Genomic DNA, 24744 nt, shown 5'->3' with positions numbered 1-24744 from the left:
ACTGCTAAATTAGGAAAGACTAGCGCAGATAGCCTTCGTGTAACTTTGCGGGAAATTCAAAAACAAAACAAACAAGCTTCATTTTAGACGGTGAGACAAAACGGCTGTGATAAATACATGTGAGGGACGACAATATATATATGTACTTTTGAATAAAATAAATCACTATTCATTATATATATACATATGTGTATACACGTAACTACAAACTCGTGCATCATGATCAATTAGGATCATCTTGGATCACGTTATTCAAACGGTGCAGCTAAGTAGGAAAAAGTAAATTATCATCCGATTTTTATCAGTTCCAGGCTTGTTATTCACCGCTACACCTTTTCATGCCAGACCATCCAACAGGAACACTCTAACAGATTACATTCTCGCTTTACACTATGTCACGCTGTTATATTACAACTACCTATTCCAGTTAATAGTCAAGGTGTCAGATAAATAGCCTGCTTAACGAACGCCAGCTAACCACATCTTCTGACGACACTGACCTCCAGTTCAGTGATAAACACATCAATTCAGTTTATATATCAGTTTTGTAAAAAAAAAATCTCCCTTCGACACACGAACAGCTTACTTACACGTACTTACACAACCTTTCAAAATTAAAACTATACTAAACTTTTTGAGAAAACTTTGTGCATGGTAATTCTAAGTAATTATAAGAAATAAAAAATCCAATTTTTTTGTTTGTTTTTAAATCAATGATCTTACGCCACAAAAAAAGCAAAGATAAATACAAATGCAGATGCACTGAAGCCTCATTACATGCGGCAAAAATGTTAACTAAAATCCTACATTCCATCACGAACTCATGTGAAACCTGAACACCCAGGTGTTGAAGATTTAATGTGGTACTTCTTTTTTTACCGCCAGCACTCGATATCGTGCGAGTGTGTGTGTGTTTTCTTCTTATCCCCAGTGCTCATAGACCCAGCATGGCCAGGTTGTTAGGGAGCTCAACTCGTAACCTGAGGGTCGCGGGTTCAAATCTCTGTTACACCAAACATGCCGTGGGGGCGTTATAATGTTACAATCAATCCCACTATTCGTTGGTAAAAGAGTAGCCCAAGAGTTGGCGGTGGGTGGCAATGACTAGCTGCCTTCCTTCCAGTTTTAACACTGCTAAATTAGGAACGGCTAGCGCAGATAGCTCTCGTGTAGCTTTGCGCAAAAATAAAACAAAAACAAACAAAACCAGTGCTGGCCTCGCGAACTAAAATATTTTCTGAAAAATCCGAATACGTAACATTAAGTTCAGTTGTTTTTGCTAACTATAAAATATGTTTGTTAACCCTAATAGCAAGCAATAGTTGTTTTTTAACTATAAAACATAGTTGTTAACCCTAATAGCAAGCAATAGTTGTTTTTAACTATAAAACATATTTGTTAACCCTAATAGCAACCAATAGTCGTTTTTTTTAAAACTATAAAACGTATTTGTTAACCCTAATAGCAAGCAATAGTTGTGTTTTAACTATAAAACATATTTGTTAACTCTAATAGCAAGCAATAGTTGTTTTTAACTATAAAACATATTTGTTAACCCTAATAGCAAGCAATAGTCGTTTTTTTTTAAACTATAAAACGTATTTGTTAACCCTAATAGCAAGCAATAGTTGTGTTTTAACTATAAAACATATTTGTTAACTCTAATAGCAAGCAATAGTTGTTTTTTAACTATAAAACATATTTGTTAACCCTAATAGCAAGCAATAGTCGTTTTTTTTAAACTATAAAACGTATTTGTTGACCCTAATAGCAAGCAATAGCCTGTGTTCTGAACGACCAGAATTTTTCGACTCATCCTTTGATTCACATTTTTCACCCTTTTATATTCAATAACACAATTATCACTTTTGAAAAGTTATTGTTTGTTATTACTCACAAAACTACACAAAGGAAAATCTGTGCTCTGCCCACCACGAGTAACGAAACCCGGTTTCTAGCAGACATACTGCTGTCACTGTGCTGTGTCATTGGGAAAGACTTTACTTTTGAAAATCCTCTGACCATCGTCACGTTTTTAAATTGTGGAAAACAGAGATAAAGTGGAAGGTTACTCTACTAGTAGTTATCTATATTACTATGTTTCGAACGCTGTGACGAAGAGGATGGATGAAAGAATAGAAACTAATGGTTATACAGAATGTCTTTCCTCCTATCCTACAAATGAAATATGTTTAATGAGCAAGTTCCGTAGAAGAATTGTTACATTTATGTAAGTTTTGTCTCAAACACCTGCAATACTGTGCAATTTATTTTTAATAGCTGAATAATACGGCAGTTTTCGTGTTTATCGTACCTAATAACTATTTGTTATATAACGCTGCTTAAGATGACGTCCAAGCGGATAGTGGATTAGAATGACATCAGCTTTTATGATTCTAAACCTGTACTCGATTGGCTGACACCAACTATTGTCACTCTAAATAATCTAATCCACTGTCCGACTGGATGTCATCTTTAGCATCTTTATATAACAAACAGGTAAAACTGAATTAAGTATGACAAACATGAAAACTGCCGTATTATTCAGCTGACGTCAGCCAATCGAGTAAGGCTTAGAATCACAAAAGCTGGTGTCAATCAAATTAAAATGATAAAAGCAGCTGTCTTTAATTAAGCACATGTTTAAAATAACAAAAGTTAGTGTTAGCTAATTGGCAGTGTTTTAGAACGAAAAACAAAAGTCAGCAAATAGAACATAGGTTTAGAATAACAAAAGCTGGTTTCAGCCAGTCGAGTTCAGATTTAGAATAACAAAAGTTCCTGTTAGCCAATCGAGCAAGGGTTTAAAATAAGACAAACAGCAGTTAACTAAAACAGTATAAGCCTGTTCTTCAGTTACTACAATTAGAAACAAAACTATACATGCAAATCAAACAGGAACTGAGTATAACGTATCACACAAGAACAACAAGAAAAAACTTTTCTGTGTTGTCGACATGGAGAAAAATCTGATAGCATAAGTCTTAGATGTCTATAGACTGCATATTTAAAAAAAATGTTTAGTAAACACAAAGTTTAGACAGACGACTTGAGTAGATAACAAAAGAAATTTCATCATAACACAATAACAAACACATAACATTTTGTCAAGGGTTTTGTCTGTTTATTTACAGTTAAGCACAAAGCTACACATCTGTGCTCTGCACATCACGAGCATCGAAACCACGTTTCTAGCATTGTTAAGTCTGCAGACATGCCGCTGTGCAACTGACTGTAAAGAGTAGCTCAAGAGTTGGCGGTGAGTGGTTTTATTAGCTGCCTTTCCTCCAGTTTGTCACTTCAAAGTTAAGAACGACTTGGGCGGTTGGCACTCGAGTACCTTCTGCGAGAAATTCAACAAAACAAGCAAGTCGTTAAGTAACTTAAAAGTCACCATCGTGACTCATTACATGACTTTATTAACAGCGGCGATTCATACTGTGGTTTGATGAGGAAGTTAGAATCCCTAAAGCAAATATAATAAGTACGAATGAAACATAAAATGACGTGTCACCAGTAAATACTTAACTTTTATACTACAAGATGGAGCTTTAGTCAACTAAATCTTACAAGCATTCGGAGTACAATTATAGGTGGTAGACCTTCTTTATTAATAAAAACTATGTCGTAATTATTGTGATCTGTGAATATACCAACATATTATAAACTTCTAATCGCATCATTATTTTGCTTCAAGTGTTTTTATCTATCCTTACATACTTGAGTTCTGACAAGTGTCCAATCTATTTGATGCTAGTAAAGTACAAGAAGAATGCTCATTGACTTTGTCATCAGTTCGTCCGATTACAACTATAACCCATTGGACAACGAACTTTTTAGGCCTGATAAAAATGATACTTGATTTAATACTTTTCTTCGCATTTCTTCTAATACTTTATAGATTTATAATTAATGCACGTAAAAAAATAACATTTCTTTTTCTGCTGCAAATTACTGCCTAAATTGGTTGGTTTGGTGTTTTAAGACGCAAAGCAACTAGGCTATCTACGCATAGATTGCTTTTCGCTCAGTACCAGAACTTATAATTGTAAATGCAGGCTTACAACGCCAACATGCGTAGTTTGATTCTCCGTAGTGGGCACAGCAAACAGCCTAACGTGACTTCTCTCTAAAACAGAGCATACAAATAACATTCCAGATAAACGTTTGGCTACCGTTATGGTTCATGAATTCTGGTGTAAGTACTCGAAAAGCGTCTTGAGCAGTGACACAAAAGATCTAACCTATACAAAAGCCATTGTGTGTCACGTCACGCTTGATTTCTCGACACAGGAGCCGTAAAAGCCAAAATGCATTTATCCTGATAGAATAGCTCGATTACTGTCTGCCCATTACGATTTTAGTGATGGAGAAGCAAAGTCACCGTGAAGTGGTAGGGTGCCGTGAAACTTTATAATTGTTGTGTCTTTTTATAATAAATATCATGTAAATATGAAATACGGAATCACTTAGCTAGAGTCAGCTGCATAAAATGTATCATAAAAGTAAAATTATCGATTCAATGTTAAACTTAAATTATTTCTGAATTACCATATTTTATGCCTTGTAAGACGCTACATCGTGAAAGACGCACCCTAACTCTAGAAAGACAATTCTAAGAAAAAAATGTTTTCACTCAGCAACCAACACCTTGATGTAACCTTGACTTTTTTTCAACCGACTGAGTAAATACAGTCAAATACACCATATTCTCCACAGTATATCAACAATATTAATTAAATGTTTTTTTGCTATTGAAAATACGTGTAATTGAGTGTAACGAGATTACGATCTGTATGAGAGGCCGTTTTGAGCAGACCGTAAGCTAACTTTTTGTCTTACTTAACCCATCACTTTTGTCTTAGAAAACGCATGGGGAGTTTTCAAGGTATTTTTAAAGAAAAAAGTACGTCTTACAAGGCGTTAAACACCGTAAGTTATTTTCTGTTATATAAACGTTTATAATAAAAAAACAAGAAGAAGAAATCTCTTTAAACAATTGAGACTAAATTAAGAAACCAGCAAATATTTTACCAGTTTTGTTGTTAATACATTTTATTTCATACAAACAGCATCAGGTTATAATGTATCTCAAGATGGCTGGTATGGGTATTAAAAATATTACAATAAAGTAGAGAATAACGTTTTGACCTTCTTAGGCCATATCTTCAGGTTAACCTTGTTGTTTTGTTTGGAGCCTGACATGATCTAAACCACGTAACGAAAACATGCGCTCTACTGAACGACCTTAAAGCATTAAATAAAAATATTTATTAAAAATAATTTAATCTAAAACACAAGTTTTGTTTTTTATTTTTCAATTGCTGGATATAGCTCAATGTACACGGAAACCGTAGTCGTCTAGAAAGAATTTCCTATTCCTATCAAACAATAAGGCTTTGTACAATATTTATTGACACGAAATTTCAATTGTTGCAGATCGGTAGTGCCATCTACTGGTTAAATTCAAGGAAAGGATTTTTTTTTTATAAAAACAATTACTATTTTTCATTTATGTGATGTCGACTTGTGTTCTAATTTGACTCACGATAAATATAAAACTCGCTTATATTTATTTATATTATAGTACCATATATTCATTCTATAACAGTATATTCAAATCTTCGTTATTATTATTGTGAACGAAACGTTGACCGACACGCACATTATTCATTACCTCAGTATCTTTGATTTGTTTTTTCCTTTATTTCTTATTTTATAACATTTCGGACATTAACCAGAAAAAGAAAGTACATCTCTACTTATTGTGGGGCGTAAAGTTTGTTTGGTTAATTTCACGCAAAGCCACTAGAGGGCTATCTGTCTCTTTGTTTGTTTGTTTTGAATTTCGCGCAAAGCGACTCGAGGGCTATCTGCGCTAGCCGTCCCTAATTTAGCAGTGTAAGACTAGAAGGAAGGCAGCTAGTCATCACCACCCACCGCCAACTCTTGGGCTACTCTTTTACCAACGAATAGTGGGATTGACCGTCACATTATAACGCCCCCACGGCTGGAAGGGCGAGCATGTTTTGTGCGACCGGGATTCGAACCCGCGACCCTCGGATTACGAGTCGAACGCCTTAACACACTTGGCCATGCCGGACCCCTATCTGTCTCTAATTTATAAGGAAGTCTCTTGGGCTATTGTTTTTATCAACGAACAGTCGGTTTAACAAACGGGTATTAACGCCTCCACGGCTGAAAGGGCGAGCCTGTGGAGTGACGAAGTTTGCATTCGCAATTCACATGTTGCGAACCGATACATCTTATCGTCAATTTGTGTCAAGACAAACTAGGTTGTCAAAGTATTGTAATTACAGATGAAGGAAAATAACGTTCCCCTTCTTTATTTTCTTATTAACTTTCCAATGAGCTCATTATATGCTAATTACATACCTTGTCTTAAGGAACTGACTCATTTATTAACTGATTAGATGTTTGTGTCTTTAAATTCAGAGCTGAAAGCCTATATAAAAACGTGGAAATGTGTCCAACTCCAGTCTTTTCATTCCCCTTATCAAGCAAAAATGGTCAAAGTAAACCGTTAGGGCAATTTCGAGTTACCGGACAAAAAAAAATAATTATTGTAATTGAGCCCACCAATTCTGGGTGATGGATGTTAACACATAATGGATCATCTTTGTAGTGAGATTAACATTCATTATCGAAACGTTTAAGTTTGTTTTAAGAATTTTCGTATGAATGTACTCTAATTTTGAAGCGAGAGACTAGAAGGAAGGCAACCGGACAGGAGATCCACCACCATTTCTTGGACTACTCTTTACCAACTAACAGTGGGAGGAGCTGTCACATTACAATGCCTCCACGGTTAAGATGGCAATCATGTTCGGAGGTAGGTTTCGATCCTAGGACCAAAATCACGCAACCAGTACTCTATTATTCGCTGGGTAACTTCCACATTTCGGATCACTTTTCACATTCGATTAAATTAAGAACTGTCTATTCACTCAACAAATAAATGTTTGCCAAACAAATAAAAATTAGAAACAACTGAAAAATGGGATGAACAGAACTAAAGAAAATGTTAACCTGTATTCTGAATGCGTTTTTTAACATGAATTCCGGAGTCTACACCAGTACTAATTTCACATGTTTCATCGCACATAGACAACTTCATATTCAAGACTTTCAAGAAATATTATGCAACAGGTTGTAACGCTCCAAGACGACATAGGAGCTAGCAAAAAGAAGTGACAACTGAGAGGTGTGTGTATATTTTCGTATATCGAAGACTTATCGCTGTCCCACCAGATGATATTTTCAACAGATCCTACTTTTTTGTTTAGTTGAAACAGTTTGCCAAAATTCATAAATCAGATGTAAAAACTTATCGTCGGGGTCCGACTATTCATGTGTGAGTAATATTTGTAAGATACTTTATTATTTGATGACAAGATTTTTAATAAATTAGTTACTGAAAACATAAACTACAATATACAAAAATCAATAAAAAATACAATACACTTTATTTTCATGGCAAAAAAGAAAAATCGTGTAACAGTTTAATGTATTTAAGGTACTTCTAAAGAATAAAGAAAATGAAAATAATAACAAAAACATGAATACTTTTTTGTTTGTGGGGGGAGTGAAGATGATGAGGCGAAATTGGTGCCGTCACAAAACCAAAATTAAGTAGGAATTTAACGCTAGATATGCAGGTTATTCCTATATTACTTTCAAATTGTTTCACTCTTCCTAGTTACGAACCGAACCCAGTTTAAGTGTCCTTTTTTAACGAAGACAATTATATTAGCTGGAGTAAAGGACGAGACAATTAGCCATGCAAACATCGTAAGGTTACTAAAAGCAAAACTAAAACAAGCACTTTGATAACGTTGTCTGTAACCATTAAACTGGTGAGCATCTGTAATGTGAACAGACAATTACATCATCCTCGCTGTTACCACGGCAACAGAATAATAAATTTAACGTCTGTAAATATTCTATACTGTATAGTAAGCCACGCACTAGTAAACGAGTTTTACCTGCTTTACTCAGACATTGTAGTAAAATAAAACTACACGAACTTCAAACATGTTATGTACAAGGTTATAATGCATCAAAAATAATCCATGTTGTTGTTTTTATTGTTTTTTGTGGTTCATAATTGTTTTTCAAACACATTTATATTCGTGTGATTTTTAAGACCTTTAAGTAACACTCTTGTCCTTAAGACATGCACCTGATAATGGTCAGTTACAAACTCTCTTTGTTAACTTGAAGATAACCTAAGAAGTTGAAACGTTGTTATGAAAAATCTTAACATTGTTATGAAAAGGTTAAATAACCAGACATAGCACAGTAAGTAAGAAATACACTTTTATATTTTTATATTAACAACAAAATTAAAAATGTGTCAGTTTTGTTACCACTTATGTCTCAATTAAAACATGAAATTAATTTTGAAATAAAAATGTCATTAAAGAAAATATTTTTTCTATATATACACGTACAAAAAAACCAACAAAAACCTATGCAATTATAAAGAACTTAATTTTAATATTTATTTTTGGAGATGACCGACTGAATCACACATCCTTTTTTCTCTGGAAACTTTACTTCTAGACTTCAAAGCACAGGAAATGCAACATGACTCATCACATTGCTCTGATGGACATAACTTAAATGTTATCCATTTCTTCAGGTTCAGTTCCGTGTTAGTTAACACTTACATACATATACTAGTAACCTTACTGTGACACATGTTTTCTTAAGAGTTCAGGACAAATAAATTATAGTACTCATTCTTAGTTAAAATAAAAACACGTGTGGATGTTAAGTAAAATGTGTATGTGCAACACATTTTATTATGTTTGTACTTGTTTCAAAATGCAGTAAAAAAACTTTAAACAAAATCATACTTGGAGTGATGGATGGCACTGAACGTTTTTAATGAATAATAATTACTAGTAGAAAGGTGTTTCGTATTTTCTTACTTCAGAAATTATTTATGCTTAAAATAATTTAACATCAAAAATGTTTTTAGAACAAGGCTAACCATAAACAATTTTATTTATATTTCACAAGAAACAAGAAAGGTTGATTTCCCACTACTGCTGGGCCAAACGTAATGCTAAAAATATACAAGTTTTAAAATCAAATATGTCATCAGAAAAAAAATGATGCTGCCCTGTTGCCATTCAAGTTGTTCCTCAAATACATGATTATGAAATATAGCAGATGATTACAGGAAATGTTTATATTTTATTCATTTAACTTCATCTGTTTTATTGTATCTGAAATCAGTATTCACTTTACTTCCCGTGATACAGAAGAACACAAAACACATTTTTATCCTTTGGGAAAAGGTATTAGTAAGGTTAAAAATAGACATTCACCATCAATGGATCAGAAAAAAAAGATTAATAACAACTTACACCTGGTGCAAAAGGTAAAATACATGAAAGTAAGTTGTGTAACAAATGTACCAAGGAAGTAATAAAGTGTATCTGCTTAGAACAGAGATACAATATAAATAAAGATTAACAAAGATTCTAGACCCAAGTAAGCTAGGACTGGTCAACAAAGAAAAGTTAGAAATCAATAATGAAGATTACTTTGATTAGATTTAGTCATGTCCATGAACAAATGTTCCAAAATAAATGGGAAAACAACCAGACATTGATACATTTGTTAAAGAAACATGGATGGAAGGAAGTTATCTACTGGATGCCTTAAACACCCCCCACATCATAAGGATGAAAGTTTTACTTATAAATTCATAAAATTAACACTCACATACATAATCAAAATGCACCTCCCAACAGAATATTTTATTTTAAAAAGCAAAAACATACATAACAAAGTCACAAGTATCAGACCAGCAAAGCACAAAGTGAACCCAGTTTACTATTTTTATACAAATTCAATAACTTAAATAATTTATTCAGCTCAGTCAATGAGTAAACTTCCATGCATATTTAACTATTAAACTTAGTTCAAATACCTGAACAGAAATTAAAAAACTCACTTCTGTGGTACAAGTGGCTGTTGAACTGCTTGGTGGAACAGATGATTGACTGTCTGGACTTGGGTCACAACTTTCACTGTTGGCTGCGGATGACAAAAAATGGATCTGAGGACGATTATTGCGATGGGTACTACTGAGATACTGCTGTACTTGTCTTTTTTGGCTCTGAATCACATGGTATTTGGTTGGATTTTCTAAACGAGTCTGGACCTGAAAGTCAGTGGATCACCAGTTAGATATTTTATCTTTGAATATTATAACATACTAGCAGAAATACCAACTCTCCAGACAAGTATAACTGCTAGTTTAACTCTTCTCATCTGTGATTTATTACTAGATACACTGTAAATTATCGGAAATTCATGAGTTACTAGATGCACTGTAAATTATCGGAAATTCATGAGTTACTAGATGCACTGTAAATTATCGGGAATTCATGAGTTACTAGATGCACTGTAAATTATCGGGAATTCATGAGTTACTAGATGCACTGTAAATTATCGGGAATTCATGAGTTAATAGATGCACTGTAAATTATTGGGAATTCATGAGTTACTAGATGCACTGTAAATTATCGGGAATTCATGAGTTACTAGATGCACTGTAAATTATCGAGAATTCATGAGTTACTAGATGCACTGTAAATTATCGGGAATTCATTAGTTACTAGATGCACTGTAAATTATCGGGAATTCATTAGTTACTAGATGCACTGTAAATTATCGGGAATTCATTAGTTACTAGATGCACTGTAAATTATCGGAAATTCATTAGTTACTAGATGCACTGTAAATTATCGGGAATTCATTAGTTACTAGATGCACTGTAAATTATCGGGAATTCATTAGTTACTAGATGCACTGTAAATTATCGGGAATTCATTAGTTACTAGATACACTGTAAATTATCGGGAATTCATTAGTTACTAGATACACTGTAAATTATCAGGAATTCATTAGCTGCTGTAATACACAGTTTTCAACATGATTTTTAAATGGATCACTTTTCTTTTTAAAACTAAAACTGGTAGAATTTAAAGGATTACAAATATACCAAGTTTCATCAGATAACACTTATATTAATGAATAACTTCATGAAGTTTTACTTTTGATCTGGTTGGGGTTGAACTAATGAACAACAAACATTTTAGTGAGAAATAAAAGTGTCATGTCTATACAATGTACTGATATTCAGTATAATGACCTATTAGTTCACTGAGAAAATGAACCCGACATTCTTGTAGTGTTCATATGGACATAACATTTAAGTAAGTGTGTGAAACTTTCAAAAGACCTTTCTTCCTTTCTACACATCCCTGAAGTAGTAAAAATTGGTTTTAAAGCATAAACCATTTTCATTTTGTATTGTGAAACCACAGTTTTTCATGGTCAAACTGAAGTATACAAGGTTATCTGGAGGATCAATACAATAATGCCTCTGATTTCTCTATGGCGAATTCTGAGGGCAATACGACAAAAGGGCACAAACCAATGTTTGAAAATAGGCAGGTTAGGCTTCAGTTACAACAATTATATTTTGGTTAAAAGAGTAGTTGGTTGATAAACTGAGTTGCTATTGGCAATAGGCAAGGTTGGTACATACATTACAAAAGGTTAGAAGAGGGAGGGAAATTATGACTTCTCAAAAAATAAAAACTGGATTTTAGTTTTACTTTCTTTTACTTTTAAGTGAAAGTGCATGGATAGCTTTTAAAGTCCAGATGGTCCTTTTTCCTCCATAAGTTATATTACACTTACTTAAGTATAAAAGTGATAACACACTCAGATCCTTCTATAGCAATTGGTTGTAAAGAGAAAACAAATGCTACAATTGTAGTACAAATTCTACAAGTTCAATTAGCTTTAAAATACATACATCTTATCACCTCCAACACACATTTTATACGAGTAGAACAATAACTACTGGTGTAACTCAAAACTGTAATTCTGAACACCACAAGAAAAAATAAGACTGCATATGGAGTGGTTGAGAGTTGTAACTTCAAGAATAGTTTTACTGGATTCACAGTTTGCCCCTGAAGAAGAGAGGTCAACCTTTGAGAGGCGTGTGATGAGTTATAAATTGTGTATCATTTCATAGCTTTACTGGAAATTTATCTATATCTTTAAAAAGGTTTGATGTTAAGAAATCACTCAAGAATGTTTTAGAGACAAAGCTCAGCAGTTAGAGGTATTTGTTAATTGATTAATCAATGAGCTCACTAACTGATTAGCTCAGAGTTCTTCAAACCATAGTATCCATTTCCCATATAAAACAAAACAAAAAATCTCAAGAGTTGGCAGTAGATGATACCAGCCAGTTGTTTTACAGAAGTTTAGATTCAGTAGAAATGGTTGGTAGTCCTAGTAGCAAGTTTAGCGGGAATGACAATTAAACCTGAGATCCTTGAATCCCAAGACTCCCCCCCCCAAAAACAAAACAAAAAAAAAACAGATCATACCAGCTCAAAGCTCAACAAATTTGAAGAAACAACTTATGTTTATAAAATCTAGTTTTGATGTCTGCAGTAGGCAGAGCACAGAGAGCTCACTGTGTTGCTTTATGCTCAACAAACAAACATAATGCCAATATGTTGATTATTACTTGAGTAACTGGAATAATTGAAAATAGTTGTAATCATGAATATAATCTCAATTAATGAATAATTGTTGTGGCAATTGATTTAACTGAAATTCTAATTAAACAACTGTTGAAATAAGCTGAACTAGTTATAATCAGAATAACTAATTTTAATTAGTTGATTATTTTTGTGACAATAAATTTAATTGCAATTTTGATTAACTCATAGTTTAAATAACTGAAAAGATTAAAAACTTGAAACACTAACTTTGACTAGTTAATTATTTTCATGACAATAAATAAATAATGTCAAAATATGAGGTTTGATTTCTTGATATGAATATGATGGAGTTAGTTCATTGTGTGGCTTCACATTTAACAAGAACTAACATATTTAATATTTAGTAAGAACATTAAAATAGCAACATTTTAAAAAAAATAAATTTAATGATATACTTTCCCCATGTGTTTAGGCTTGTTGGTAATATAATGCCAACTGATTCTCCCCTCCTCCCATATTCTCTGTAGTTTATTTATTTAAAGCTAAAGCTACTAAGATCATCTGCCACTGACCCTACTTTTGAACTTTTAACCATAGAGAAGACAAATGGCTGGCATCACCCACCACCAACCCTTTGACTACTCTTTAACAATGAACTGTGGGGCTGAACATCACATTAAACTTCTCCCCTGTACACACAGGCAACAAAATTAGGGTTCAGAAAAGTACAACTTAAATTTGTACAATTAAGTTTATAGAGAAAAAGAAAAGTTCCTAACAAGTATACAATAAGGATGATAAGATAAGAAATGTCTTCCAAACTAACCTGAAGCACTTGAGAGGGAACAGAGACTCCCACTGCAGTGGTATATATAGGAACTTCAATTGCAGCTGTTGAAAGAGAAGAAACAGTCTCTGACTTCTGTTGAGATAATGCTTCTTTCTGTTTCAACTGTTGCATCTGTTCTCGCATCAGCTGTTGTTTGAGGTGGGTGCGACTCATGACAGTGACAGTCTTCAGGTCTGGAGATCTACGGAAATTTTTATGATAAATTTTTTTTAGAGTAAAACAGGTTTCAATACCTTCATAAATTAATATGGCTTTCACGTAGTACAGTACATAATAAACATGTATACAGTGAACTAAAACCTGAGCTGCCAGCAAATTATTCTTTTTCAAGATATAATCAAGCACAGGTACCATGCTACAGATATCAAATTGTAGATAAACAACTGAATGAAGACAAACTACAAGAAATTGTCAATTTTCCTTATAGATGGCTGCCAAGAGTCATTTCAATTGCAGAATTTTAAATAACATGGTAATAAATAAAGCAGGTAAAAAATATAGTCAGCATTGTATGAAAAATGTTACATAACAGTCACAAGTTTACATATTTTCATACATGAGCTTTTTGTACAGTACCTATATGTTCTTGAACAATGTACAGTGTCATTACAGCAAATGTTTCTAAAAACTGATAAAAATATATATACATCAGCAAGTTTTGTAATTATTTTTTACTGATGTATTTATATTTATTAATTACTATACACTTATTGTAAGTAGAAATGTACTTTATAGTTTAAGCTTTAAACGACAATTAACATCAATTGATCCTAATACCTACAACATTCCTGCTGTTTAAGGGTTAATAAAAAGTCACAAAACACCTTTTTGAGTGGATTATATAATATATATAACAATTATAAGAAATAAATAAAACAATCCACTCAAAAACTGTGTCTATGAAACTTCAATTACTACATTTGTTTCATTGTGGTATATATATATATATACACACACACATATACAGATGCTTAAATCTATTCATAAATCAAGTTTATTTTATAAAAATATGCAAATTTGCATTCTTATAACGATAAATTGCCATTAAAATATACTTGTTCTTTAATATTCATGCTGGATAAAAATAATCATACTTCTATTGTCAGCAGTATTTTTTACGTTTGGTTTCCCTTGGAAATCAATAAGAAGAAAATGTTTTTACAAACACATACAGTTTGAAATTTGTTTCATTTTGAAAATTTTATTATTTGTGGTTTATAAATATAAAAAAAAATTACTCTAACTAATAAATTATTATTGTTTTAAAGTGCAATCACAGAAATTAATAAAAGGATTAAGAGGAATATGGAGCAAACAAAGTACTTTATGCATGTATATTAGTCCTAGTCTCACTCTAACATGGTATAACAAGTCCTACACAAAGTGACTAACCATTCAGTTACATTATGCTTTAACATGACATTACCTAACAGTGTGACACAGGCATGTGGTCATGCTAGTGTAACTGGTATTCAGCTCCAACACAAACCATGTGAGCAAAAGTAAAAAATAAATTAAATACATGAAACTTAAGTTTTTCTGGCAGATAGTACATGCAATTCTAGCTTGCAGAAGTACACGTGTTTCTAACTAACTTGCTGTAGTATATGTGCTAACATGCATTTTCAGTCAGAAATAACATACAAAAACATTGAATGTTCAAATGTATGAGCAAAAAATTTATAATAGTCACTTGGGTAAAAGTTATAAATTTCAGTTAAAGTGTTGTGAAGTAAAATGGCAAAATAAAAAAGAATAAAATATTTATTTATGATAGGATATAAAGTACATTAAGTACAGTCTTACTCTTACATCAATATACTTACATAAAAATATAGCAAACACATACTTCTGAAAACATGTTCATCTTCATTCCATGGTTAACAAAAGGCTATACGAGTCTGTATACTTAATGTTCAGTCGTAAGTAAATGAACTAGTAGGCTCTACCTAATATTATCTTTTGATTAAACCAGTTATTTACATAAATTAGAACTTAAAATCAACCCAGTAATGAGTATAGTTAATTAAATACAACATTTTTACTTATACACATTATAATGAAGAGTTCTATTACTTGGGTACTATTATTGTTAATATTCACAATGCATGTAGCCAAGAACAGAAGCTATACAAAATTTTAACAAGGATTTTTAGTTTCATGCAAGAGAATTCTAATTTTTTTAACATACAAACAGGTGAAGCCCATTGTACGTGCACTTTTACATTTCTCAGAATGTATGAGCATATAATTCATACACATCTTGATGGAACCTGCTATATTAGTTAAGCTGACATTCTAAACCAGATGTGTGATACTGGGTTGCCAAACAGTTGTTTGGATTGAGACATTGTGCATGTCAACATATATTGGTGAAGCTTACTCACATTTCTGATCATGCAGTTCCCTTTTAGACAAGAGTTTTCTTACAAATATTAAATGATACTCATTTTATAGTTCACTTTAAAACTCACTCATAAAAGACAATGACTCCAACAACTTTTTCAGGAAATAATATCAAGACTAAGCCCTGGATCTTCAGTTTGCACTAGTGCTCTAACCCTGGTGCTTTCCCAACCAAGATATCATGACTGCACGCCCTGTAGAAAAATTACACATTCTTCCACACCTGAACATAGCTCATCTTTGCGTTTTCAACAAATAATCACCAAGATACCAAAACAATTATATAATGACATTTGAGACCCAATTCAGATGCCATGATAAAGACAAACTGAAACACTGAGAACATCAAAAGTTTCATTTACCTAGGGTTAGAGGTTGTACTTATTTTAACATTAATATTTTACCCTCAATAGAGCTTAAGCACAGAATCTTTAGCCAACATTAGCAACCTGAGAGTGGAGTTATTCTAACAAAACTATTAGGGCTACGAGTCATATAGCAGACAATTCCTTTGTTAATCATTACAAGTCAGTGGAAATACATTCTCTCATTAAAACTATTTGTAGATTCATAGTCATTGTCTTTTATGAGTGGGTTTTAAAGTGAACTATAAAATGAGTATCATTTAATATTTGTCTAAAAGGAAACTGCATGATCAGAAATGTGAATAAGCTTCACCAATATATGTTGACATGCACAATGTCTCAATCCAAACAACTGTTTGGCAACCCAGTATCACACATCTGGTTTAGAATGTCAGCTTAACTAATATAGCAGGTTCCATCAAGATGTGTATGAATTATATGCTCATATATTCTGAGAAATGTAAAAGTGCACGTACAATGGACTTCACCTGTTTGTATGTTAAAAAAATTAGAATTCTCTTGCATGAAACTAAAAATCCTTGTTAAAATTTTGTATAGCTTCTGTTCTTGGCTACATGCACTGTGAATATTAACAATAATAGTACCCAAGTAATAGAACTCTTCATTATAATGTGTATAAGTAAAAATGTTGTATTTAATTAGCTGTACTCATTACTAGGTTGATTTTAAATTCTAATTTATGTAGATAACTTTATACTAGGAACTGGAAAACAATTTTTTTAAGAAAAAGTTTGAATCATGTTATAGGATATATCTTATTTGTAATCATACTCAATAGGTATCTCAGTATTTCATATTAAAAGTAAAACACAAACTCTTTTCTACTGCATGCTAGTAGACTGTTATATGATAAAACAGTATTTGTATTTGCTATGAAACAAATTTATAACAAATGACTAGTCTTATCATGCCACTACAATTCTCAGCAGTACAAGACAATTATATCTCCTGTTATTAAACCTACAATGCTACTTTGGTTTAATTTTTGATAATTATAAATAGATAAACATCTCCTTCATGATTTATATACTAAATGAGAAGGTTAAAAAAAAAAAAAAGAGAGAGGAAAAGGAAGGTTGTTGATTCAGTTAGGAACTGAAACAAGCAACTAATAGTGGTCCACATACCAGTATGATTACCATATATCCTCTGAAAGGTTACAGATGTTTATGAAGCATTTGATAAAAAATATCATCCAGGTATGTGATGTCAGCTGGAAAATGGTCTACAACAGCAGGGATAAGGCTTACATCTTAAATCAGATGATTTTGATAAAATGTAACAAAGAATATAAAAAGATATTATCACAAACCCACTCTATTTTTTATCTGTTTTAGTGCAAAGCTGATCAGTTACTAACTGCCCTATTTTCATAACACAATTTTAAAAGTAAGGGGGCATGGGCACTTACTCCCCTGAAAAATGAGAAATTTTTTTTCATTATCCATTCAGCACGTGAATACAAATTTTTTATTAAATTCAAAATTTCACACCAATTTTTTCCCCAACCCTATGAAGAACTTTGCCCCTCCCTGTAAATATTTTTGCAGACACCCATGATAATAATATGAAATTTTAACCACATCTACAAAAAGTAATTATACTGACAATATTTTACTTAAGAAATAGTAGTCCACATCTGTTATTAACTTAATGAAAAACAGGTATACTGTTTTATTCAACAAGCTAGAAAGGTGAGAAACCAGTATTACAAAGGTACATAATGATAAATCTTTATTGTTTCACCATTACTAACAGATAACCAACTCCATCATCATTGGAATACAAATTAAGAATTATCAAGTATGTACTTATGCCAAATTATAAATATGACATCCTGGGTTCAATCCCTGATCAAGGCAGAATATTACTTACTTAAACTTACATTTGAACAAATTCTATCCATATGTAAATTTCATGGTACATTTAATTTACTGGCAGAATTATCTTTTAAAATAATATATTATTTTTTTTATTTAGTTCAGTTTGAAAATTTTTTGCAGTGTTTATGACACTAATTGTTTACCCAAAGAACATACTATTTAATATTTTGTGTTCAGGAGATTTTTTGTATCTTAATGAAAGAAGAAACAACTGTTCAAATTTGATCTCCAGCAAAATACTAACTGCAAGAGAACTATTGAACTTACACATTCACACTTTTCATCTGTCTAAAGGAGTACAAAGAGACCAATTTGTCAGTAAGCAAGGCATATCAGTCTTTCTTGAACATTTATTTATGGTTAAGCATGAAATTACACATTGGGATATCTGTGCTACACTCACTATAGGTATCAAAATCTAATGTTTAATGTTAAATGTCTACAGCCCTATTAACAAGTGCCAAGCCACTGGAAAAAGGGGGAGGACATGTTTATAATATACAGTATTAGTTAGACTGTTCAATATATATAGTTTTAGTATTTTATCATTATTATATTTTTATTATAGTGAATATTTTACAATGTTACACATATATGGATAAAGAACTAACCGAAGTCTGCTAAGCTGGCCAAACCAGGTTAGGCATTATTGAATTTACAACTAAAAACAACACTAACAATAGTGGTACCCAACTTATGAAGCAATGCATTCTAATAATTTTTTCTGTAAGTAAGAAAGTAAGAACAGCTGGATTATTCATATTTGTTTCTAGATTGGTTTTTATTTTCTTGATCCATATAAATAGCTGGTGCTGATTGAAAGTTCATATCAATAAGTTAATCATGTTTCACAACAAAATGAATTTACCACCATAAGGTACTTAAATGAATTTTAAAACATCTCAGATGACTGAATAAAAATAAAAAATATTCAAAATAGTTGAAATTTGTTTAATGAAATGAAAAGAACATTTATATACTTACAAGGCCATTTTGTCATAAACATTTACAGGGTGTAAGAACAGAATTTCGTAAACTGTATTCCAACAACACGCAGGTGAAGAAGATACACATGAAACCTTGAGTTCTTGAAATCTAAGTTTCTTCAGTATTCTTTAGTTGTTACATTTTTACTTATCTGTTTTTAAACACAATTTACTTCAGTCCAAAACTAAATTTTGTTTTCATCTTTTTTACACATATCTTACATAGTCATGATTATTTTGGAAGATATTGCTTGCTGAATTTAACTTTAAACTTTTGTTGTCAATTTGTTTCACAATAAATGTAAAAGTGAAAAGAAAACAGTGTTTGTTCATAGTTTAGATGATCAGAAAGGAAAAAAAAATTATGCTTGTGTGTGTATTTCTACGTTTTCATGTAAAATTACACTTGTGTGTGTATTATGTTTTCACAGAAATCTGTCACACATGTACAAGGCTGCTCCAGTCCAGGTATAAAAATATGTTTATACAATACCAAAACTAGCAGATGGCCTTGAAAACAAGTTACTCATTATACACATTGTCAGAACTCTGACCTTCCCCACCTCCATTACATTAGATTACACAACTATTGAGAAATCAACTCAATTTGTGGCACGTGCAGGGAAACAGTTGAAGCTGATATTCTTATCTGCCCCTTGTATCCTGTCTACAATTACTTTAATATGGAAAATGTCACTGTCTGTCAGAATGGAACAATACAAGTTATCTTCAAGCACAATGACTCTGCAAAACACACTAGTGTGTGATAGGGTTACCAAATTTTAGGAATCTGCCTGAATTAATTTTTTTTGAAAAAGAGAAATTTTAGTGTGCTTCTTGCAAAATTGAAACCATGCTGATTATCAAAAAATTTTAAACCTTGCTAGATGACTTCTATCTGTAGAATAACTCCAAACAACCTCATCCTCTTATATTTACATCATAAGGTAAGTAATTATTCCAAAATCTGTCTCAATTCAATGGTATTTTAATCTATCTTACCAAAAGAGGATGAATACAATTCTGCTAAAAATATTTCAATTTTTAAGAAATGTGTTTTAGATGGCATCAAAATATATTCATGTGTGACTTTTGTTGTAGTGTGTGGAATACAAAGAAAAATTCATCCCCTACCTCCATCTTCCTGTCTGAATAAATATTTCATGATAAGACAACATGTTATCGTAAACATTTTCCTGTTTTTATTTTCGAAGGAGTGGGTGAGACTTAAAATGAGTTAAAGATAAGGTCTCCCATTGCTTGACTGAGTGACAAATCTTGAAAAAGTCTAAAATATATTGAAAAGCTACAGTGGGCTGCAACCACAGCCTGTTTAAGAAAACGTACCTGTCTCATGCCTTTAAACCCCTGAATATAGACTAACTTTCTAAATGTATAGCTTTAAACTGATGCATCTACTGATTTAGAATTGATGATGCTCATCATAATGAAAGCATTTATGATGAAAAAAAAAGTTATATTCATTGATTTATACTCATAACTATTTGTTTACGAATCAATTGCAATGACTAATGTAATATAATCTAAATTATAATTATGTAAAGTTATTTTATCATGAAGAGAAAGCTTGGATGCAAGATGGGCATATTATGCCTAAAACCCAGAATCCTAAAACTATTAGAGAACTGGAACATTCATTATGTGGATATCTTAACATGTTTGCTGCTATTTGTCCCACTGGTGGGTCACAACTAATTTTTAGTTACAGACTGTACAATACACCAGTGAAACATATATCACATGTGCCTTCAATGAGCTAAATAAATATAGTATAGTTACTTGTATATTAAACTCTTTGGTAGAGTAAAAGAAGAAAGTATTGTTAGTACTACTGGGGCAATCAAATGTATTATGGGAAGGTAGTGAAACACTGCATGATACCTTTGTTTCAGTAACAAAGAAAGTTTAACTGGAGTTCTGATAGCTGAAGTCGAACACTCATTGACACGTACAAATTTAGATGGATCATTCACATTTCTGAGTTTTCCAAAGACACATTCCTCCAACATGGTGTTAGATACTACACAATCTGTCTTGGTTATAATGAACATTATGATATGTTAATTACATAACAATCAGTCACTTGTTCCTATACTAGATCAGCCTGTTTACACAATTCATTTGTACTATATATAACTCAAATTCCACTAGGTGGATCTTCACAAAATTTGGAAAGCTCTTAGCGAACATTATAAGTCTGTTGTATATAAAATCTTGGGAGTTTTAAATTATATGGTATGAGAATTTCTTCTAACACTGAGTTGGTTCGAGTTGACTGTGTGGGTATTTGGGTATTGATGTTGTTAAATACCCAGGAGGGTCAGGTACATTTGACCTCTTCCTCCCTCCCGAACGATTATAGCGTCTGTCTTTAGGGTTTTTTTTTTTTTTTTAAAGCTTTGGGCCAGAGTAAAAGTATAACATCATACTCAGGTCCATTTCAGGGCTCAGTCCATGCATGGACGAACAAGAAGTTTTTTTGTTTTTTTTTCCCATTTAATTTTTTTTTTTTTCATATATATATATATTTTTTGTATTTTTTCTCCTTTTTCTCGATTGAGAGAATGCTACTACTACTTGTAGTAACACAAACACTCACACAGAAAAGAAAGTAATAATAATTATTATTATTCAATACTTGAATAATAATTCAAAAAGAGAAGAGAAAAAATAATAATAATAATAATGATTAAAAAAGAAAATAATAATTATAAAAATAAAAGAAACAAGGACTAAGTGTCTAGTGCATAGTGGCCAGCTTGTGTTACATTTCTTAAATATATGTTAAAAGGGGAGAGGTATTTAGGACCATTTACATCATGTACGTGATATCTGTCGAGATCACACATTAAGTCATTTTTGTGCCAATTCTTATTGAAATATTTTAGAGAATTATGCAAGAGTCTTTCAGCTATTGTATCTATGTTTGCATACTTGTGCATGAATGTGGTTGAGGTGCTACGTGGTACTTTGTATGCTGAAGTTAGTACAGAATTTTGTATACGTTGAAGTTTCTGTACATGTGTGGGTGCTATGTTAATCCAGGCAGGTGATGCATATTCTATTGTTGGTCTAATGTACGTTTTGTAGATTTTAAGTATGTTGTCTGGTGATGTTCCTCGGATTTTACCTGAAAGACTTCTTGCATAGTTTGCTCTTTTCCAGATTCTTATCAGTACATTTTTAATATGTGGTAGCCACGTTAATTTTGAGTCATAGGTTAGACCTAGAAATTTAGCAGAAGTAGCAGTCAGTAAAAGTGATCCATTCATATAGAGTTTTGGTGGATCTTTTTTCAGCTTATTCAGTCTGCTGAATACTATGACTTGGGTTTTTGGAATATTAATTTTGATTCTGTATTTCTGGCAGTATTCTTCGATGTTATTTAGGACTGGTTGGTAGCAGTTGTTTTGGTTGGTTTGGAGGGCTAAATAGAGCTTTCAAAACCCTTTCTGTCAATTAACACATTTTCTGGTTGGTGTTAAAGTACAATGTGTAATTACTTCTTTCATCATGAAACAAATATTTTATCCTAGTATTTTATCATTCTTTGTTTTAGTAGATAACTGAAGGTCTGGCACCAGGTCAGTTCTCACAAGAACACAGAATGCATCAGTATTCAAGGAGTTCCACAATGCAGAGACAGATTAAGAAATATATTTAAATATATATGAAGATGAGAACTGCTCAAACAAAAAGAAAAAAGACAACTAATGGCATTTTATGTAACTGTACATTTAGTCTGTGTCATGGTTTTTAACTAAGTTTCAGTAAACACATTTAAAATGCTAATATACTTTATCAGATTTGCATTTTGAATTTATAATAATTTACAGTCCATTTTATTACTTAAAATGAACTATATTTGAAAGATTCATTAGAAATAACAACTGTCTCGAGTTTTACAGTTTCCTGTAAAAAAAAATGTTTTTTTTTAAATAAATGAAAAGTATGAAGAACCTTTAGGTCTCTTGGAATTGGAGAGTGTCAACAACAGCTCGTTATTTACGATGTTACTGCCAAATGTGTTTCCGCACGGTGACAAAAAGTGTTCTGTCTTAAAAGTAAATAAAACCAAAATTAAAAATAACAAACATCTTTCTTTCTTTGAAGTTCATACGCTATACTGTGTTATTGTCAACCTACAAAACTATTATTGTGATTCATGACATACGCACGTTTTACTGACGTCACTGCAGTACCAATTCCAACGTGTCTTCGATGCGACTTATTTAACTTTTAGCGTCTGCTAAAATACAATACAATACTTACTTTGGGAAAATTACTAGATCAACAGAAAAACTCTTTTTTTTTTTTTTTTTTTACTTAAAGAGCACTACACTAAATCTAAATATCAGACCTTAAATTTTGAAATATATTGTCGTTTTTAGATACGCTCATTCTCAGAATAAGAGATAATTAATCCAGGAAAACCTGTTACAACAATTGAACTCTGTTATTACTATTAGTATTACTGTATCAGCAAAATAAGAAACTACTAGTATTAAGTAAACACTTACTTTTTACTGTAAATTTCGGGTGGCGTTTTACTTTTCAATTCATAAAACATAAAGTTTGAGCTGACGTCGTTTTTAACACGGATACTTTCGGTTGGTTTAGGTCTTCCAAAACCATCATCGGTGTTGTTATTAATAAAACTTGAAGTAGAATTTCTTGTATCAGCAATAGTAGTACTACAGCTACCATCACGAAGGAGATCAAAGTCGAGATCGATGCCAGACTCGTTCGTTGCGACTGCCATAATGAATTAAACGTTGAAAAATTCACAGTATATTAATCATGAATACAGCACAATACTTTATGTTGTTGTTTCTTTTTACGTTAACCACAATCTTTGTATTATTAGTGCAACAGTTTTCAAATATTCACTCGCTTAAACCCTCTAAAACGACAACACAAAGTACCACCTCCAAACGAGAACTTGATAATGTGACTCATGTGGATAATAAATAGCTTATTGTATATACCACTAGATGGCGAAGACCAGTGTGATTACAGGCGATAAACAACTAACCTTTTATTGGTAACTCTTGTAAAATGACTCATCATCGTACGCATTACATCACCCATAGCAACAACGTCTGAGGTTCAGTAGTTCGTAAATGTGATAACGCAAATTGTTTTCGAGTTTGAATAGATCTCATTTTCTTTGCGGAAAACGAATCTGCAGTTAAACAACATGGTTGAACACGACCAGACGTTAAAAGAAAGATATCTTAAAATAAATAAATAAGCAACATATAACAACATTTAATTGGGGCCTGACCATCTTTCATCTAACAACAGTAGCAGTTGTTACATATATATTGTAGTGCCAGATTATTCTAAAGACTTTGGTCAGTAACGCCCGATAATATCAGCAATAAAAGCTCATTGTTGTAATTAGACTCATATTGAAATGCATTACCTCGTACTAAGCTCTTCATTGCCTTTTATTAAAAACGTTCCTAGTAAAATAGTAGTGTATCTCCGGACTTACAACACTAGAAACCGGGTTTTGATACCCGTGGTGTGCAAAGCATAGATATCTCAATGTGTAGCTTTGTGCTAAACGTAAAAACAACAACAACATTCAAACACTATTCTCTTAGTCCCCCGCTAGAACAGCGGTAAATATAC

The 24744-nt window shown here is 32.2% G+C and overlaps 1 protein-coding gene and 1 long non-coding RNA gene across 2 annotated transcripts in view; one reads left to right on the top strand and one right to left on the bottom strand.

Annotated features, from left to right (window-relative positions):
* Positions 1–24110, bottom strand: part of LOC143244239 (microphthalmia-associated transcription factor-like) — a 46641-nt gene extending 22531 nt beyond the window's left edge. The window contains exons 1-3 of the mRNA XM_076488548.1: positions 23625–24110; positions 13399–13603; positions 9992–10201 (exon numbers count right to left, since the gene is read on the bottom strand). Coding sequence (XP_076344663.1) covers positions 9992–10201; positions 13399–13603; positions 23625–23866 — 657 coding nt within the window. The 5' untranslated portion in view covers positions 23867–24110. The remainder of the gene's footprint in view (positions 1–9991; positions 10202–13398; positions 13604–23624) is intronic.
* Positions 19674–24066, top strand: LOC143244241 (uncharacterized). Its single transcript, XR_013024981.1, has 2 exons — positions 19674–20030; positions 22664–24066. It is a non-coding gene; the product is annotated as an uncharacterized LOC143244241 (long non-coding RNA).
* Positions 24111–24744: the final 634 nt, after the last annotated feature.

The sequence above is a fragment of the Tachypleus tridentatus genome, chromosome 2 (genome assembly GCF_004210375.1).
Source record: "Tachypleus tridentatus isolate NWPU-2018 chromosome 2, ASM421037v1, whole genome shotgun sequence".
Taxonomy (NCBI): Eukaryota; Metazoa; Arthropoda; class Merostomata; order Xiphosura; family Limulidae; genus Tachypleus; species Tachypleus tridentatus.
Note: the sequence above shows the minus strand (reverse complement) of the source record. Positions and strands in the feature narration are given on the sequence as shown.